Genomic DNA, 21,587 nt, shown 5'->3' with positions numbered 1-21,587 from the left:
TTGCGATAGCAAATTAGTAGACAGCTATACGAAGTAAGGATAGTAATTTTATCGGCCATGTGAACTTATAAACATTTGCTTACTAATTAAATTTACAAGCATGGTGTCACGTGCGCACAAGACAACATAAACACATCTCACTTGATGACCGCAAAAACTCGTTATCAAAACGCTGGAGTGAGGAAGCGCGGTGCCAGCAGTGAGCGAATTGACTGACCTTTGTGCTGCCTCTCGCTTCAACGCGAACTAAGCGGCGAAAACACAGCGTACACGAACCTATCAGCACTCGGCGCACTCTGCTCCCATCGCATATCGCTTTCAAAATAGGGCCCGCGCGGCCACGCAGTTCGCAGCCGCCGTCGGAGTAGACTGCCCCCACCGCTCCCTCACCTCCACCCAGTGCCTTGTGCGCGACGGAAGATGGCGCGCCTCCTGCCCGCTTTTCACCCTTGCGCGCGCCAGATTGACCCGCCATCGTCGACTCACCCTCGCATGCTTTCACCCGCACATACAACATATGGCGTGCCACGACGATGTTATCGCCCTTGGACTTCATACGGAACATTTAGGCGACGCCGACGACAAGAATGCGCCTGGAATGTCCATACAATTGCTATCACAGTAAAATAATCCTAGTTAGGTACTGGAAAATTCAGACTTGTAATAATTGTTATTTGTGCGTGCAGGAAATTAAAGCCATTTTTTAATAAACTTGTTCCACTTTGATATAATATGTGAAAATGCTCTGGCCTGTGAGCATTTTAGGGCACCAGGAAAAAGAAAAGGAATAGTAAGGCTGGGATTGTCAGTGATAAAACAGTCCGGTGATTTTTTCTCATAAATGCTGTTTATTGGGACAGGCTTTATAGTGGCGAAATTAGGTGTAATAAATTTGCTTGCGAACCAGCACATTTTTCAGGAAATAACAATTTCTTGAGCGAACTGAAATCATATCAAATCACCACGTCTCGATCAACGCTAAGTGTCGGGCTTTGTACGGTCAGGTGCGGTGGCACGCAGCTCGAGATGAGACCGGCAGAAAATCGTCAGCGTTTTGCAGCGGACATTCTAAATATCTATTCCACTTGGCCTGTCTACCACGCAACTCCACGAAAACCGCGAAAACTTCCCATCTACTATGACGTGTACAGACTGATAATGCATGACAAGACCGGAAAAAAAGAAAAATAATTATTAGCCCTCCGCTATTGGCCGAAAATTTTCGGGCTGCGCGCACTTCACCTGTCTGTCATGCGATATCACAAAACCACGAAAATTCACCCCGTCCGAGTGACGTGCACGCATTAACGAGGCATTAATATGCCGAACAAAACTGAGCTTTTTTCGGAAGGACCTGAAGACTGCCCCGTTCCAAAAGGAATAGAAGATCGCTTTCCGCTGATCACAATGGCACTGTCTACTCGGAGCTGCCGGAGAGAAGGGATTTATTTGCGTAGAATAAAAAATTCTGCATGACAGTATAACGTTGTCGAGCCCTTTCCACACGTATATAACATCGCTCTGCCAATTCTCCTTCGCTGAGAACCCGTTTTAGGCGGCATTTTTATTCTTCCGTTGCACGCCGCCGCGATTTTCGACAAGCCACAGCGAGCTAAGCAAAGGGAAGCGGGCAAATCGCAGACACCGGCACCACCCTCCTTATTCGATTATCTACTTTTACTGCGCTAGTTCGGCCCCACCGAAAGCCTCTCCCCGTGTTCTTCGCCTTTTGTCAGCCAATTAGATAAAGAACCAGCCAAGACAAGCAATGCTATTCGCTTTGAAAGCAAGCATAAGTGACCTCGATCCTATAAACGAGGACAGCGTTTGATTGGGCTGTTCGAACAACGCTGCGGGTCGTCGCCCGATGCTTTTGCTGGCGCTTACGTACATTTGACATCAGGAGATTGAAATAAAAACACATTGGGATAGTTTTACCTTACAGCGCTCCAGGGCTCGAATTCACAAAAGCTTCTTACGCTAGAATTTTTCATAAGAATTAATTGTAGCCAATCCGGATGCCCGACATATCATTAGTGAAGGCGGCCAGCCAATGGCAAAGCAAACTTACGAAAGAAAAGATTTGTGAATCTGCCCTCGTGTTTGTTTTGCGTGAACCTCGCCTGTGCTTGTAAGCTCGCGAGTTGGTGTGGTGGACACTGCTGCCTACCAGTCGCAGCAGAATGCAGGTTTGTTACTGACAGAGGCAGAAGGACAAGCGGGCACTCAACATGAACGAGGCACCCCAGTTGCCGGAGCTCAGCCGAGCTGCTTCCTCGAATAGCGACAGGCCGACCAGCGCGATGCAGGGTGCGATGCCCAGCGGGGTCACCCATCGGAGCAGAAAACCCACGATGCCCGTGAAGCCCAGCAGCACCTCGAACGCCGCTGACGCGATGATGGCGCCGGAGATCTGCACAAGAACGACGTAGAACCTGAGCAACCACGTCAATGGACGTTTAACGTTCGAGTCCGCTGAGCAATATTATTAACCCGAACGTGAAACGCTTACACAAAGAAAGAAAGAAAGAAAGAAAGAAAGAAAGAAAAAAGGAAGGAAAGAAAGAAAGAAAGAAAGGAAGGAAGGAAGGAAGAAGGAAGGAAGGAAGGAAGGAAGGAAGGAAGGAAGGAAGGAAGGAAGAAGACCGCATGCTAATGCTTGCACCTTACGCAGAACAAGGCACCCCTGGATGAATTGAGAAAAAGAAATCGAAGAAAGGTGGTGAAAACGAATTTATTTACAGGGGTGACCACGAGGCCTATGAAAAGAAGGGGGCAAAATATCGCATGCCTCATATCAGGGAGTCTAAATTGACTTCCTTTGTCGTGTAGAAGAAATAATATTGCCACGGGACCTTCATTTACGAGTACTATACAACGATAAGAAGTATTATGGTGCAACAAGGAGGTTCAAAGTAACGTGTGTTGTGGGGCGAGTTGGTGCATATTTTAGGGTAGGAACACACACAAAATTTGACACGGACCAGGGAGGACACGAGGTAAGGAAAGTTCCACCCGCAGGGGCTTCTTATTCTATGTACCGCCTCTCGCTCCCCATCCTCCTATCTCCTGATAGTGTGTTTTGCTGCATCTCTGTGAATGAGAACGTTACCAAGACTACCCTTCACGGAGTTTTTTAACCGCAAAGTCGGATCTCGTGTCTCGAGACAAGCGACGCATGTCGCGGCTGCTTCTCAGTGCAATAAATGATGGAGACGCAGCATACCGCAAAAACGTCACAAAAAGTGGAAGAATAATCGGTGGCATAAATACATACGTATATACTCACAAAGTGACACGCACCCAAATTTTAGGTCTTTCACCGGAATCCGCTTCATTTTTTGGAGGGAATGGAGGGGTGGGGGGTGTAAATGTGTACGCGTTTAGTCGCGCTTTTGTTGCCCAAGTCAGCGCCTCCTCTATGTCTTCAATGCCAGTGCAATCGCTCGCTCCGCTATGGGAGCCGTTGGTGTGCCTTAGTTGAGTGAGTTGCCGCGATGTGACGCTACCCATAGGGTATGACTATAGTTACTGTATAAGCTCCCTGTATACTATAGGCTCCCTGTATAGGGAGCCTATAGGCCTCATGCGAAATCCGCTGCCATCTGGCGGCCGTCGTGTGCATACCCGCCATGTTGGAGGCTAAGCGCAGTCCGCATGTGAGCGAACGGAACGTACTACGTATGAACGTGCGGTGCCTGATAAGAGCCACAGTTTACTGCTTACATTTTTTCCTTCAAAGCGAGGAAATCGGGATGCCGAAGGAAAAAAAGGTAAGCAGTAAACTGTACCCCCACATTGTTATTTTCCTTCGCTTTGGACGTTTCGAATGCCTCCGGCTCACGACTTCAGTGCTCACGTTGCTAACGACTAAGGTCGTGTTTACGTTCGCCTTTAGGAAATACGATGATAGCATCTGCGCACGTGATCACACATTTTGCTTCATGCCGAAACGAGACGGTTTTCGTTGCGTTTTCGTTACCATCAGCTTCACAGAAAAGCCACCTTCATGTATACGATCTTTAAAGGTACATTGCGGGTGCTCGCGCATGTCTACGTTGCTTTTGAAATCTTTAGTTCGTTTATTGCATTTCGATAACGGATACACGCTAAAAGGGCTGCTCGTGCGCGCTATCGGTTCACACAGATTGTGCTGGAGAGTTGTTTTTAGTTTGTATGCGATTGTGGAGTTTCACAAGATACCGTTTGGTGCACATTTTTGAAGCATTCCGTGTGTTATGGAATGCTGTGAGGCACTTCAGGTGTGTCTGGCACTTCTGGTATGGAAATAAAAAATCCCGTTCCGGGAAATGGATTACATTCGACCGTGGGTGCGCGATTGTTGGTTTCGTCGAGGTATTTTCTTGTCAGTGTTTCCTCGGCGTCGCAAAATTGAGCATAGCTGCAATGAGGCGAGATCCGCAAGACCACCGTAGGCACCGGCGACAGAGTGAAACGCTAATTTAATTGACCTAACATTTTTTTGTCAGCACATCTCGGAAAGATCCTGTGACCACCCTATTGTACTCAAACTTTCTGAAACAAACGTTGCTCTGACAGCTTCTTGCTCGTATCGTCGTCGCTGCGCCTGGTCGCGTCGCACGCGAAAGTCTCTTAATGACCTTCGCACATGCACTGTATTTGCAAGCCGGCCTTGGTGCGCGAAAGCCTTTCCTCTTGGGCCAACATTGCAACTGCATGAAGGCTACCCGAAATGACATTCTTTGGGAATGCGAGCGCAACCCTCCTCCACAGTCAATGCTGCCAACTCCCTCCCACGAGACATGGGAGTCACTCCTGTCGGCGACTGGCCACCAGATTCAGGCAGAAGTAACAAACTCGGCCGAGACGGTCATGGCAAGCAATTGGCCACCACCCCTCGGACCACCTGCAAGCTAATTTAGCGACCTCGTTATGTCGTAAATAAAGTTGTTTCTTTGTCTCTCTTGCACACTGTACCCAGGATATTCAGCTGGCTGAAAACGCTTTATGCGCCACACTGAAAACAAAAAGAGAAAGTTTACTACCCTGCGCACTGCTCCGCTCTCAACGAAGGCAGGCTCACATGCGACTCGGTGACGAACTTGTAACTGCGTTAACGTTGTGAAGCAGTTATTGAAGCGTAATAACTGTCAAATAAGTCACTACGAAATGCCAATAACGCGGACAACTTCGCACAGCACTCGTTTGACATTTTTTATGCGCAGATTTATTATAATCAAAGCACATATAAGCAAACACTTGTAGCAGCGACAGCAATACGACTCGGACAGATGCCTTCAACATGGCGCCGCGTCGGTAGCTTCGTCAGACTCCGATAGGTGGCAGCAATTTCGCATAAGGCCTATACAGTAACTCTAGGTACGACTAAAGGTACGACTGCTTGCGTCACGCATGCGTCTGAGCGCGTGCCGCTGCCGTTCTGGGGGAGATGCTGTAGACGCTTCACGCGTCTGTACCCGCCGGGGTGGCTCAGTCAGCTAAGGCGTTGCGCTGCTGAGCACGAGATCGCGGGATCGAATCCCGGCCGCGGCGGCCGCATTTCGATGGAGTTGAAATGCAAAAACGCCCGTGTGCTTGCGTTGTAGTGCACGTTAAAGAATCCCAGGTACTCAAAATTAATCTGGAGCCCTCCACTAAGGCGTGCCTCATAATCAGAACTGGTTTTGGCTACTAAAACCCCAGAAAGAAGAAACGCTTCACGCGTCTGTCAGGATCATTTCCTCTGATTTCCGCCGTGAGGTGCCACCCAGAGGGTGGTTTCCCCCACGACCGCAAAGCAGGCGTGAGCGCTAGCCGACTGGAGAGAGTAGGAAAGGGCGATCTGAGAGGGTGGTGAACCGTTGGATCCGCCGCATCTGGCTGGCATTGAAAAATAGAGGAGGCGCTGCCCAAGTAAAGAACAAAAAAAAAAGTGTTTTTTTTTTCAATTCACTTTTTCGGACCTCGCGTATTATTAACTGCATGACGGAACCTCGCATGGCAAGGTGTGCAAGGAAAGGGATATTTAAAACCACACTATTGCTTTTTGTTGATATAAATGGTCCCCACTGTTTTCTGAGCCTTGAGTTGGCTACAGCTCGCACCGATAGAAATACAAATAGTGCACAGAAAGAAGGAGTGGCACCAAGTGACATAGAGAAAACCGTAATGACATAGAGAAAGAAGGCATGTAAGTCGCGACGAAATGCACTTTGTATTGGCACTTTGAAAAAAAGTAAAAAAAGAAAGAGAAACGACCCTAATCCTTGAGTTAGGTGTCAGGTAGTGGCCCTCGCACCTCGGCATTGGTGTACCCTGGGAGACCGAACTCGGAGGAACGCGCGAATGGAACTGGCGGGAAACCGCCACGCACAGAGGAGCGGGCGAGGGAGCGAAGGAGGGCGCGACGCGTGGCCACCTAGAGGACGGCGCACGAAGCGCACCTTACGCGCACCTCCACCGCTGACCTGAGAGCATGTAACGAGCGCCGGCGCGCAGATGGCACGCGCGAGCGAGCGACGGAGCAGGTGCGCTCCGGGAGGGGAGAAACGAGAGAGGAGGGAGTGACGTCACCCTTCCACTGCGTTAGGCAGGCGTTAACTCTGTGTCAGGTGGTGTGTAACTCTGATTAGCTTGTCTTTATTTTATTTAGTAATGAGCGGGCACCCTGGTTTAAGTGTGACGTCACTGATGACGTCACTTCTGGTCTTGGAGTTTCACGGGAACCTGTACTGATACGGTGGGTATCTAAACTGTACGATTGTGTGCTTTGGCGTACGGCAATTAGGCTTTCCCCAATTGTTTCTAATTATTTCTGACACTTAATTAGCTTTTTACTGTACTATACCTGGGCTCTGATGTCATATCAATCATCAACCATAAGTAGAACCATCGATATCTACCTGTTTTTATTTTTCTATGATTTCTGTTTATTTCGTCCCACGTCTGTGACAAACTGGAAGTCGGTCCCTAACCGGAAGTTGCTGCGCAAGAAACACTAGTGTCACTTAGTGCTTGTGCTACAAAAAATTAAGTTTGCAGCTCCTCGTAAATATAGCCCGTATCTACCGCTTTCGTAGTGATAAACGGTATAGTACCAATATGGTGAGTTATTGTTACTATATCCTATTTCTAGAACATGTAAGCATTGAAATGAAAAGGGTTCAACACAATGATAATATGTCCAATGAGGTTCAAACGGCGGAAGTGTTTTTATTTGTGTACAATTGAGGTGCGCTACAGCTGCAGTGCGTTTGCTATGCGTTTATAAAAAGTCTCATCGAAAATCACCAAGCGCTTTGTTATACACAGTTACTAGGCAAACACCCGATTGTGATTCTTAGAATGTCGCCACTAAAACAAAGAAGACAAAACCCGCTGCGTGTGCACGAAGTTATGCTTGTCATCTGTACAAATGGTCACTGAGGCCAGTCAATTTTAGAAATTAAACTATATGCATGCGTAACTTTTCAAACGGGTGGCGAATAAGGCTATGGCGTATACGAACGTTTTGTCTTTGTGACTGAAAACGATATCGTGCCCAGCCGGTTTACTAGGCGAATCAAGCTTGAGTTAAGGTAGTGTGGCTGACAAAGAATTTCTGTGATGATGGCTTTCGTATCTGTCTGGTACTTATAAACGTCAACGTCTGAGTACCAAAAGAACGTCGTTTCTTAGGTTTCTAGATTTGTCAATGACTGCTGGTGTCAATGCCATGCGTAGCCCTTTGATGAAATTTTGTTGGCAGGTATTCAAGCCCAGCCTCGAGGGATTTGTCCTGGGATATCACGATGTGTGTGGCCGACCGCACAAGCTACTGCCATTGCTCATGACTACACTGTCACTGCTCACACTGTATATATTGAAAGCACTCTGAGCACACGTGAGGGAGGAACCTTGGTCGCGCTCTTTCTGATTATCTCGCTCTGATGCCAGAAAACCGACCACGCGGGCCTCTTTCTGTCAAGCGATATCGTCTAATCCTCTCTGCCTTTCTTCATTTCACAGGGCTCCTGCGACACTACCTGTTCCCCCTTGATGCTTGGCTCACCCAAAAGTTCGACCATAAGTACAAGGCATCTGGACGAAGGCAAGATTAACGGCACCAGCTCTCCTGCAGCTATCTCTACTTCTGATGCAGGAGACAAACAAATACTGTAATATTATTTACACTGATCCATCGCCCACTGGGGCTGGATCTACAGGATGTGTGACCTTCCTGACAAAAGCTATCACCATAAAGTTCAAAACCTCCTTCCGGGCGACATTGACAGATGCAGAGCTTGCTGCTCTTTATAGCGCGGTTCTTTCGTGAGCAAGCAACTCTAAAGTGGAGCGTGATCAGTGATCCCAAGACACCTGCACAATGTTTTGATATCCACCATTTTTATTGTACCCTACGACCAAATAGAAACTCGCGAAGGCCTTCATCGTATCGCCGAGCAAAGGCACAATGTCAGGTTTCAGTGGCTTCCAGGCCATTGTGGCATAGTGGGCAACGAACGTGCCGATGACGCTGTTCGGTTTGCTCATGAAGAGGGCGTGCAGGATCCCGTTCTGCTGCCAAGAACACATGCAGCAACAACAAACTTTACCATGCTCGTGCATGATGCCACACAGTTCGTGTGGAACACGCCAAGTTTCTAGCCCAGCCGTCTGCATCGCCTGGACCCCTGTCTCCGAGTCCGGCTCCTATCTGGACAACTTTAAAGTGAGATAACTGTTCCTTGTCAACTGTGGCTTGCTGTAACCTTTACAACACCCCTTGCTCTTCGCCATCGGGCTGCCAACAGGGCTGCTTGCGACGTATGCGGCACCGACGACACTATGAGGAAGCCAAACGAGGAAACGGCAGCGAAAGGAACGTGACAGATAAACTAAAGAATGAAAAAATTCCCGGGTGTGCAGTATGCCACGTGTTGTTACTTCGAACTTTGTTTTTTGCTCTTTTGGTAAATTCACTCCATTCATTCTGATACCTATTATCTTGATGCTATGTTAGGTTTTGCCTGTATTTTGTTTATCGGACCTTGAACTAGCCTTTGGCTACAGGTCCGACAAGTGTTTGTTTATCTGTGTTTTGTAATATGGAAATAAAAAACATTCCATGCGCGATCTGTCCGTATATTTACATTAGCGAAAGTGGGAACTTCGAGGCGCGGCTAAAGCAGCACCAAAACCACGTCAAGAAGCAACACGTGTCATCGAACGCGCCTCCGGAGTGTTGTGTTTAGTCAGGCCGTGCTATTAATTGGGATCAGGCACGTATGTATGTGAAAGAAAGGAATCGAACCATGCGCTTTTATCAGAGTCGCTTCACATCCAAACTATGGCGGGCACTTTTCACTGAAACGATGGTAATTCCTCACCCGCATACGATGGGGGTCGGTCGCGTTATGCGACATACTAACAGCGACAGTTTTATCGCTTTTAGTCTCATTCTGAACAACGCTCCCGTGTGGAAGCCGAAACGTTAACATTACTACGTATTTTGTGTTCTGTGTCTGCATTCATCATGTTCCCTCCCTACACGACGGGATTCTGTCATACTCTCGATTTCGAGGAAACTTTCGAACACGGGGCCAAATTCACAAAGCTTTACTTTTGTAAGTACTGTCTGCCATGGGCCAACCGCCTTCGCTAATAATATGTCCAGCATCAGGATTGGCTGACATTTTCTCTTACGAACAATTTTAGCGTAAGAAGGTTTTGTGAATATGGGCGAAGATCTTTGGTGCTGTCCACGCTACAGCGCACCGAAGCAGTCGCTCGTGACCGAGCTCGTCTCGAAAACCCACTGTTTTCGGCCATAACCATCCTGGAGTGCCGCCCTATGCGCTCGTGACACTGAAAAGCGATGAAGGGCGCCAGTTAATTTCCGACGCTCACGCAACCTATTAGATCGACTCTGAAAGTGCCACGTTGTATTGTGCGCTTTTATCTTGTGCATGTGGACCCGCCGTGGTGGCGTAGTGGCTATGGCGTTGGGCTACTAAGCCCGAGGACGCGGTATCGAATCCCCGCCACGGCGGCCGCGTTTCGATGGTGGTGAAATGCAAACACACCCGTGTGCCGTGCATTGGGTGCACGTTAAGTAAACCCCAGGTGGTCAAAATTAAGCCGGAGTCCCTCACTACAGCGTACCTCATAATTAAATCGCGGTTTTGACACGTAAAACCCCAGAATTTAAGTGATTAAATTGAATTCTTGCGCGTGTGCTTTCTTTCTACGCTTTTGCCTTCCAGCTTTCTCCCCTCACCCATCCTCTAGTGTTTTGTAGCAAACCAGATGCCTCTATTTGAGCTAACATCAATCTCTTTCCCACCTCATTTATGCATTTCTCTCCAATGAAATTGCGAATGCGTTTAGTTATGTGGTTGGTTTGAATTGTAAGGAAAATCCTGGAGATGTCGTACAGAAGGCTATGGTCCCTGGCAAGAAAACATATAATCGCGGTTACAGCATACAGAACTTTACAAGGTTATAAAATATATATGCATAGTTACTTCTGGCAGGCCCGCAGCACGATCGTATATACAAGGAAGGAGGCTGGGGAGATATATTCATACGAATATTCGGAATCAGACTGCACTCAGCCATCAGCAATTGAAATATATTTGGGCTGGTTTTGAGTATTAGGGGGACCATAGAGCCAGGAAACAAAGACGCATGGCCATTTCTGTGATAAATTGCGCTGAAGCAGCCAGCGTACTCTGTAAATTTAGGAAAGCTGAGTGTGTGCCCTGTGCAAGCAAACATAAAAATGCCATAAACATAGATATCGATGCGCTCAGTTTCATACGAAGTCAAAGGAACCCCCCTACCAACTCCCTCGTCCCCTTTAAGAAGAAGAAGGAAAACTTTTCTACTTTAACGGCTTGCATCAATGCTGTCTGACGAGAGCAGAACGTTATACGTTGGCTTTATTTTTCTTTCATATGCGAAATTGAAGCGGCAATTTAATGCATGGCCGAATTTTCTCTTTCTACTGTTTGTGAGCTTTTATGGCCGCATCCATACAAATTTAAGGCGCCTTGAGGCCCACAACCCCAGTAGATTTATAACTTACTCAGGCCAGCATATAGGCATGCCTTCTTTCTTTGCAGCGCTTGTCGTCATTCAGAAATTTATTTTTATTTCCTATTTTACAGCTAGTACGTACGAGAATACTTCAAGATTCCCAATTCTCCTGCTCTGAAGCCGCGAAAAAAGAAAACAACAACAACAACAACAAGAGTGATCAAAAATGTTGACAGTTGGTTGGTCTATGTGAGTGGACCATTCTTGCCCTCCCCCCCCCCCCCCCTCCCGTTTTTCTATTTTTTCGCTTTTACGTGCTCCTCCACTGCTGTGGACTTCAAATTACATCAATAATTCACGAACAAATGAACGTCCATAACAAATATTCCTAAGGCCTCCTTGTACGAAAAAAGGAGCATAAAGTCATGGCATGCAGACAAATGAATAGGCAGAAGTAAATGAGGCATGCAACGGGAATAACCTCTCCCCAGCACACAATATTTCATGGAGTGACTATCGGGAAGAAAACACATGAAATAGACAACAAATGACAGTGAAGCGCTTATGATTCTCCAATGCAAAAGAAAAAAAAAAGAAAAATAAGGGGGGTGGGAGGGAGGGAAGGGGTTGGTGGAGACAGTAATTAAGCAACACGGATGACAATAAAGAGTTTACAGGTCCTTCTTTGTTACATGAAAACAAAACATCAGAAAAAAAAAAAAGTGTACACGGGCCATGACGCCAAAGATACTTAAGCAAATGCACAGGACAGATAGGTCATGCGCGATGCACGTATGAATAGTGCCTATATCAAATAACACGCTTTCACAAACATTCTTGCTGCAAACCGTTTCGTACAAACAAGCGTTCGTAACGTGCGCTGGCGGAAATCATGGCGGAAGGAAGTGAGGGGATATTTTGAGCCACTTTGGCAAGAACACATACAGAAGCTACCGGGTAAGCTGTCATTCCGGCTATTTCTTGTCGCATTATGCGCTGTACTCCTCTATACCATGTATCAAGGACAGAGAGATTTACAACTCATAGTACACGTTTACTTCGAGCAGACTAGCGGAAAGCTTTAAATTCGCTTTTATTTCTCCGCAGTCTGCTCTGGTTAATATATGGTAAAAAAGCTCCAGAGTCCATTGAAAAAACAAAAATCATTCCTTAATTCTCTACAGCGCTATTATAACACGAGACAAATTAAAATATATGTACTTTTGCTTCCTAAAATGAATGATGGTTTAGTGTTTCAGCATTAAACGGTATTCGGGGGGTACTTCCAGGGAACACAGCGGCTCCCAGGCCTTTTCGCATCGCACATTATACTCCCCGTCGGCTCGAAGCTGCGGTTCACGCTTAGCACAAGTAAACGGTGAAGCGCGATTCAATTTCGCCAAATTGTCTTGAGAACGGTCAGAGAGCGGCGAAACGCTTTTATTTTTTCGTTTCTTCTTCCCTGAAGGCATTTCTACTTTGGGCTACAGGTTAAGCCTAATGGGATGCCTCTTCGTAACACCCCTGCAGCCGGGACGCTCAAAGAAAACTGTGTGTCTCCATAACGGCAAGAAAGTAGTCATCTGAACGCGATTAGCATTTTTTGCTCCTTATTATATATATATATATATATATATATATATATATATATATATATATATACACGTTCTGTAGCCTTCTCACTTTGTAGCGTAGGTTAAACAGATCAGCGTCAAGATGTTTCCGGAAGCCATGGGAAGACGCCAAGCAAGGCGTCAGCAGACAGCGACGTGTAGTTGAACAGACTCCGGTATAGGTACTCGCGTGTCTACTTGACTGAATCTGCTTGCAGCTTGATCCCTAGCTCTGAACGAAAAACTACCGTGGAGGAGTAGGTAGGAAAGAAATGGCGAAGGCCGGAATTTTAACCAGAAATGCGTCTTTTTGGCTACCCTATACATGCTGGGGAAATGGGAAAAAGGTATATATATATTCATTGAGAGAGAGAGAGAGAGGAAAGACGTGGAAGGCGCCACTAAGTCAAAGGTGTTCCACACAGGCCAGTCTCCCTCAGCAAACACAAAAGTCCCTTCACAGCCTTGTGGGCCGACGAGCGATGGTGGTGGTCTTCGAGTAGCGCCTGCACGGACAACGGCTACTGAAATCCATAATGAGCCTCCTACAGATGCACCCAGATGTACATCGACTCATCAACGCCTGCACCCTTGCAAATTTTATTTGCCGTTAGGATGCTTCGCGGTGAAGACGAAAAACTACACCTATTTTCAGACAAGTGGGACGCCACTTAAGAAACGTTTTTACCCATAGAAAAAATACGAATTCCATAAACTGGATTTAAGAGCTATTAAATAGATTTGCAACGTGGCATATTTTTACTAGTGAAACCGCAGTGTTTCGTCAGCGGCTGATTACACACCACAACTGAGTTCTCTAGACATTTGTTGTCATGTTTGTATAGCTACACACTATTTCCTCCAGAAAACAAATTTGCACCCACATTATAGATTCTGGATACTTAATTGACATGAAATGCAAGCTTTTACTAAAACACGGATTTTCCTCCAAATAACTCCTTATAATCATCCCTTTTCGCCGCACTTAAGGGCATATAAAAACTGAGGAATGAAATAATGATTGATGGAAGCAAAATGTATTTTAGGTGTAAGGCCTCTGACAGTTTTCTCACAGATAAAAATAAGCCTTGTCCTCGCAACAAAATAATGCTTTTTTTTTCTCAACGCCTCTTATCGCGCATAGTTTAGTTTCTCGCTGCAAAATTCAGACAATGCTAACGCTGCTTGGAAATACTTTTCGGAAAAAATTTTCGCGATAATACTTTTTCTTTTATTCTACAAGGCTACAAATTTCAAAAGCAAATCACAAATGGTTGAGCGCCAAGTTTGCGACAGTCGCCACGGATTACTCACATTCGTTTTGCTTAAATGTATTATTGTCGGGAACCTTGCACTGGCTAAGCCAAATTGTTTATGTCCGCAGCTGGCGATGCTTTTCGTGGAGGGAAGTTGTTTTCGCAGGTGTTTTTGTGGAAGGTCAAATCAATAAATACGTTCAGGCACGTGCAGGTGGACGGAAGCCACACAAGGCTTCGGGACAAATTCGGAGGGCAAGAGAGAGAGAGAGAGAAACGTGGTGGGAAGGGCAGGGAGGTTAACCCGAAAAGATTCTGGTTTGCTACCCTGCACTGGGGGAAGGGGAAATGAAAGGCCGAAAGAATAGGGAAGAGATAAAGCAGTCACGCAAAAAAATTCAAGGAATAAAAAAAAGGGGGGGGGGGGTTGGAAACGTCTTTGAGAACTATAGTCTGTCATATAGTCCACTCGATCGCAAAAACTTCAAGAGTGCCTTGACTGACTTGTTGTGTGACGACTGTATAGGCCGGCGTTCCAGGACTGTCTGCTCCGAAAGCGGCCGGTCGTCAAGACGCTCCCGCGCGGTCGCGAGTGACTGCCTATGTGCGCTGTATTGGGGACAGTGACACAGTACGTGCTCGATGGTTTCCTCGTCGCCGCAGTGGTCACACGCAGCACTATCCTCCCATCCGATGCGGAAAGCAGACGACTTTGTAAATGCGACACCAAGCCACAATCGGCAAAGTACCGTTGTTTCGGGTCGGGATAGTCCAGGTAGAGGTCGAAGTCGAAGACAGGGGTCCAGTCGATGCAGACGTGTGTGTTGCAAACTAGATGTGTTCCAGGACGATTGTGTGGCATCGTTTGCATGCACTCGAAGTTTCGCTGCTGCATCTGTTCTTGACAGCGGGATTGGTTCCTGTGCGCCGTCTTCATGAGCAGATCGAGCAGCTTCATCGGCATATTCGTTGCCCATTACGCCACAGTGGCTAGGGAACCACTGAAAGGTGACGTCGTGTCCTTGCTCGACGAGACGATGAAGGAGCTCTCGGCTTTCGAGGAGCAGTTGTTCGTAGTGGCCACGGCGTAAGGCGGAAATCAAGCAATGTAGCGCTGCCTTGGAGTCACTGAAAACAGTCCATTTGTTAGGTGGTTCCTCACGAATTATGCGAAGTGCGCTACGAAGAGCAGCAAGCTCCGCGGCTGTCGATGTCGTCTGGTGTGATGTCTTGAACTTCAAGGTGGAGACTTTCGCAGGAAAAAACACTGATCCTGCAGAACCGTCCATTGTGGTTGAACCATCAGTGTATAGATGGGTATAATCACTGTATTTTTCGTACAGCATGATCAGCGAAAGTTGCTTGAGAGCTGGTGATGAGAGTTCGGCTTTCGTTCTAATTCCAGGCACTGTCAGTCGAACTTGTGGCTGAGCCAAGCACCAAGGAGGAAACAACTCTCTCGTTGCAGCCGTGTAACCTGATGGAAGGTATATACGATAAGGCAGTATCATATGACAAAAAGAGGCACGTGGTCGGTCTTCTGGCAGTGAGGCTAGATAGTGGGAAGGGGCGCGAGCAAGGTGCCTGACGTGTGCTCTGAGTGCTTCCATAATAATGTGAACTTGGCTGGGTAGTCATGTGCAATTGCAATGATTTCTCATGTTGATGTACATCGTGGCAACCCTAGGCAGACTCTAAGTACCTGTGCCTGAGCACTTTCGATTGTACGGATGTTAGTTCTACAGGTATTGGTCAGCACTGCCAAGCTGTACCTCAGATACACGAGAAACAGCGCCCTGTAGAGTTGCATCATCGCGTGTACTGAAGTACACCAGGATTTTCCTCCAAGAAACTTGAAGAGATGAGAGATGGCTGCCAGGCGCTTCTTTAGGTAGGTTACATGGGAACTCCAACAGAGGTCACGGTCGATGATTATGCCTAAGAACCTGTGCGTTCTGACGTAAGAGATATTTTGTCCATCGATGAATATGGTGTGATTCGTTTCCGGCTAAATGCGACCAATGCGCATTTTTCTGGGGAAATCTTGATACCTTGTTCACTAAGGTATGTCGTTATCAACGCCGCAGATTTTTGGAGCCTTGCACGTACTTGAGGACGCGTACGTCACGCCAGATGCCCAGACGTATATGTCATCCGCATATATTGACAACTTCACCGTATTTGTTAGGCATTTTACGAGAGCAATGAGCACAAGGTTGAAGAGTGTTGGGCTCAACACACCACCCTGTGGTACTCCACGGTGTGTATAGTGTTGAGACGTTGGGCCGTCTTTAGTATTCACAAATAGAGACCGCATATGTAAATAACTGCGTGTCCAACGATAAAGCCGACGACCGAGGCGAACCATTTCCAGAGCCTCTAATATAGCCTCATGAAGACCATTATCATATGCTCCTTTGATGTCGAGGAACATGGCGACAGATAATCGCTTACACGTCTTTTTATGTTGAATGTAAGTAACCAAATCGATGACGTTGTCAATGGAACATCGGTGACGTCGAAAGCCAGCCATTGCGTCTGGATAAACTTCATAGCGTTCCAAGTACCAATCAAGTCTGACGAGGATCATTCGTTCCATCACCTTCCCAATGCGTGACGACTCACCTTCCCAATGCGTGACGGCCAGCGCGATTGGGCGGTAGGAAGTAATCTCTAGAGGAGACTTGCCAGGTTTGAGGAGTGGTACCAGGCGGCTGGTCTTCCATTCTTGAGAAACGTTTCCATTCTCCCAGGACTCATTGAAGATGTTCAGCAGGGCACTTCGCGCTAGTTCACCGAGGTGGCACAAGGTACGGTAAGAAATACCATCTGATCCAGGTGAAGACGACCGATTACATAGGGCAAGTGCCGCGTCAAGCTCTTGAGTGGTGAACGGCAGATCCATGTGTGAGTCCCGTGTGTCCAGAACGTAGTCAAAGATAAGGGAACTTGATCCCGCTGACTGGCCTGTAATCATGGCACAGAAATCTTCCGCTACGTCGAGGTCTTGTCGGCGTTGGAAAAGTGCTAGGGCCTTGAATGGAAAGCGTTATTCCGGAACAGAACGTAGGCCTCTCGCAGTTCTCCATATTTGAGACAGTGGCTTGCGGGGGTCAAGGGACTCACAAAACTTTGTTCATCGCTCGGATTGCAGTTTATCTATGCGGCGTTGTATCTTCTTTTGAGTGCGCCGGGCTGACCTGAGATCGTGAATGGACTTCGTCCGTCGGTATCTTCCGTTCGGCGCGACGACGAATCGCACGAAGTCGCTCCAACTCCAGGTCGAATTGCAAGTACTTCAATGAGCACATGAGCGTGCACATAGTGGTCTGCGCCGCTTCTTTAATAGCTTTCTGCAGTCCAGATAATAGACCTTTCTGACAAGCGTCCTCCAGCTGGTTTTTAAACACAGTCCAATCAATTCTTCGTAGTGTGTTTGGCGGGTGAGTGTTAGACATGCCGTCGAACTTGAGGTAAGTGGGGATGTGATCGCTGCCATGTGTCGCAATTTCCAAAAACCACTTAACTGCGCGTGGCAAAGCGGTGTGATACAAAGTTCAAGTCCAGACAGCTGCTGTACACTGTTCCCCGTAGAAACGTAGGACTAGCGTCATTCAGCAGCAAGAGGTCATGATTGGAGAAAAATGAAGCGAATCTTCATCCGGTTGCGTTGACTTTTGAGCTTCCCCAAATGGTGTGATGGGCGTTAAAGTCCCCGGTGATAATCCAAGGACCAGGAGACGCTTTTATTATGTCTTCTAGTCTTTTGGTGTCAAACGGGCTTGATGAAGATAGGTACGCACCTAGAAGTGTAAAGGTGAGCTTTCTATTTTTGACGGTTAGGCAGACATACTGATTGGCGTCATGAGGTTGCACAGGCTGGATGACGTAAGTAAGCTCACGGCGAATAAAGACGACTACCTTGCTATTTCCGTTGTTATTTGTGGACGTAATTGACCCGTAGCCGAATAGTCTGATAGGGTGTGTTAAATTTGGTTCGCAGATAACGATGTTTGTAAATCGGTTAACATGTACAAACTGGCGAAAATTAGCAATGCGAGATCTTAGACCTCTGGCGTTCCACTGAATAATCGATGCTTCTCTGACCTCCTTACGAAATGACTGGTGGTTTTCATCCATGGTTCACTCGAGGGTTGCTAGGACGGGGCTCAGCGAGTCCAGCACTTGTAGTCCCCTTCAAGCGGATGGAGTTTCAATGCTGGTCAGCGTTACTCTGATGACATTAATTATATGGACCGCAACATCGGAATGATTTGACGGTCTACTGCTGGCAGAACATCATCTGAAGGTTTCTTCGATGGAGGCATCAAACGTGTAGGCTCCTTGAAAGGCTGGGTGCTCGGGAGCGCTCGCCAGTCTTTTACAAGGGAAGGGTTTTCCGTTGGAGGCCTCCTTGTGATCTCGGGTCTGCTTATACTTGAAGCTTATCTCGTTCGCACAATCTGTGCATGAACTGCACCTTGCGTTGTACGTTTCCGTCTATGACGACGTCGACGCCGGATCTTTTCAGAAGCTTCACTGTGAGATGAGCTGTCCCTAACCATCTGTTTCAGGATAGCAAATTCTTTTTTGATCCGTGGGCAGTCTTTAGATGTGGCTTCATGAGAACCGTTACAGTTGCCACATCTAATATTGGTTGCGCGGCAGATGTCTGCAGTGTGCGACTCCGCGCACCGAGGGCACACTGTAGATTTTGCACAGGCGCCCTTGACATGTCCAGTCCTGAAGCACTTGTGGCATTGAAGCGGCTTAGGCACAAAGGCCGAACGACATGTCGGAAGTGACCGACCTTGACATGCGAAGGGATAGAGTCGCCCTTGAAAACTATCTTCACGCAGCGGCTGTTTCCGAGGCGGCATACGTGCGTTATGACTACTCCTTCATACGGCGGTTTAATCGGAATGGGCAGGTCTGAGTTCGTAATTGCCAGGTCAATGTCGTCGATTACGCCGGCAGTGCAGGTTTCTTCCATTGGTATAACCGGTCTTACTTTGATGTTTCCCAATTCTGTTATCTGTCGGAGCTTCTCCAGCGCATTTCCCCGGGTCGTGTCGACAGCCAAGACATTCTATTGCGTGTTTATTCGGACCTCCTTAATTTAGTTTGGCGCCATTCCCTCAAGGAAAACGGAGGGAGCTCGCCTGTTTAATCTTCGAAGGCTGATGGAATAATCCACAGGTATGGAAATGATGGTGTGCGGCCAGCGCTCAGGTTTTGCATGCAGGGTTGATGTACTCCCGGGTGATGACGTCTTGATAAGCCTCCTTTTTGCCTTCCGGCTCCTCACCGATACAAAGCTGTCGTCCGATGAGTCGTTGCCTGTGACTGAGTAAATATCAGTGTCTTCGCTGGTGCTAGACCAAATACCTCGCTTCCTTGAGGAGCTTGTCAAAGTAGACCTCTGGCCCGGCGGGATTGCAGGATCCGCATCCAAGGGCACGAGAGCAGGAGCCTCAGTGGAGTCTTCACTGCTGGTGGACCGGTTGCCCCTTGTCAGTGATGAGGTCGCCATGGTAGACTTCTGGCCACACAGGACTGCGGGAGGCTGCGCGTCCATAGCCGCAAGGCTCGGCGCATAAAGCGCCCCGGAAATCGTGGAAAATTGGACGAAATATAACTAGCCGAGATAATGATGATGATGATGATGATGATGATGATGATGATGATGATGTACCTCTGTCATGGCTCGCATCCACTAAGGGGGATAGGCCAAGAATCGGGCGGCAGTGGGAATGCTAAAGAAAATTCATATTTGAAATCAAGAAAACAAGAAACGTCAAGTAAAAGAAAAAAAAGGCAGATGTCGCAATAACTAGATTACCATGCGAGCGAACCCGTCAGACTAACTGAAAAGATGAAAGTGAAGAGCTGTTACAACCATGGGGAGGTAATAACAAAACAATTTGGATAAATCAATTTAGGTGATATGAATACATCTGATGTGTAGAATACAAATACAATAATTAGCAGGGTAATCGTTTAGCTTCAGTTAAAAAATTAAATACTGCGCAACACACGTCTCTGTGACTATAGCCTAGTGCTGAGGCCCCAAATGATAACAATACTGGTATGTTTAAACCTAATCCAATTTTGTAGAGTGGAGCTTCCAGTAATAACTTTCTGTGGTGTGAATATCGTCTGCATGATAAAAAGTAGTGTTCTATTGATTGAATTTCCTTACAGTTGTGACATAGAGGGGACACCGTGAGACCAGCTCTATGTAAATAAAAATAAAATAGCGGGATGCGACAGCGTAGTCTGGTGTAAGTAACTTCCAACTGCCGAGAAGGGCACCACTGTTTATTCCAGAAAAAACTGAGATGCTGAAAGTCTGGAGATGGTTTTAGCGGTAAGTTGCTTAAATCATTTTGCAAACAAAATTTTCTGTATCTCGATGCAGTGACGTAAGAAGTATCCGGTAAAACAGGTATCAAAAGTCCACTTAGGGACGTTCTTGCTTATAAATCTGCCATTTCGTTTAGATATAATTTCCGAACTAGATGCGTTCTAGCAAAGAGCAACTTCGTTGTCCTTCCTCCGGAGGGCAAAAACAACAACACAAGTTTCCGCAAAAATTCGCAACGCTGAACACAGTCTTACTCTAATAGCAAAAATTTCCTTCCTACCAAACGTGGCTTACAGTACCAGCCATGACGCAAGGGATTCTGCACATTGCGCGCCTGTCCTTCGTAAAAGCGCACGTAAAAAAAGAAAAAAAAAGAGTTGCATGACTGTGTACGCGCCGCCCCGTCGTGTGGAAGTGGGACTGTCTTCTGACTTTGCCTAGCACTAGTTCTTGTTGCAGTCTTCCATTTGCCATGAGCTCCGAAGTATTTCTGGGACTGAATTCTAATTCCTTTTTTTTCTTTTTCATCGAACAGCGCAGAAAAATGCACCATATATTGTTTATTTGCATAAGGAATGCAAACACTTGCGCATTTTTCTAAATACAACGATAAAAAAATAGAGCACCATACATTAATTGTACGATATGTAGCCCGCATGATGGGTGTCCTTTTGGAAACATTTTTGTAATTGTCTTCGTGCCAACGCAAACACAGCTCGATTCTGTGTATTTACGTGGTGGGCCCACCGTGTGCAGTAACGCACTGTCGCTTGATATTGAAGTTAGTTGCACGATCATTTAATTTATGCCTATAAGAGCACTGCAGTATAGCGACGGACTCTTCGTGAAGTGAATAAGCAGTTGCCGGAATAATGTCTTCGTCTCTAATTTGGCCGATCTCCCTCTAACCACTTGCCTAAATATTCGTATCGATCTTCGGCAATATTTAGCGGCCGTTCTATAGCCTTCCGTAAATTAAACCCTATCCTCTGAGCAGTTGGAATGGCCACCGACTCATTATCGATCTGCTCGTCGCTTACTGCGCCCGATGGCTTGCTCATATTAATGGCCTTGTACTCATTGCTTCCGTGTCTTTTGCGTCTCCTTCCATCACTGTGGCCTGGTGTACAAAAGGGTCTCGTTTCCATATACGAGGTTTCTTATTCACGGGATAAGTCTTCCTTACAAATCCAGCTGCTTCCGTCCTTCTAACTTAAATCGCTGTATGCGTAGCTTACGAATACTCGTTCTTATGAATGACTTTTTTACTCTGGAATGGCCTCTTCGCCCCGGTTGTTAGCATTTATTATTCGCCTGGAGCGTAATAGTCTGTGGAACGGAGTAGCTTGA

At 46.9% G+C, this 21,587-nt stretch overlaps 1 protein-coding gene across 1 annotated transcript in view; it reads right to left on the bottom strand.

Annotated features, from left to right (window-relative positions):
• Positions 1 to 21,587, bottom strand: part of LOC119435506 (solute carrier family 23 member 1) — a 130,900-nt gene that overhangs the window by 55,937 nt on the left and 53,376 nt on the right. The window contains exon 7 of the mRNA XM_037702348.2: positions 2,232 to 2,413. Within this exon, the coding sequence (XP_037558276.1) occupies positions 2,232 to 2,413 (182 nt within the window). The remainder of the gene's footprint in view (positions 1 to 2,231; positions 2,414 to 21,587) is intronic.

This window comes from Dermacentor silvarum, chromosome 1 (assembly GCF_013339745.2).
Source record: "Dermacentor silvarum isolate Dsil-2018 chromosome 1, BIME_Dsil_1.4, whole genome shotgun sequence".
In the NCBI taxonomy this organism is placed as follows: Eukaryota; Metazoa; Arthropoda; class Arachnida; order Ixodida; family Ixodidae; genus Dermacentor; species Dermacentor silvarum.
This window is presented reverse-complemented; position numbering and strand designations above follow the sequence as displayed.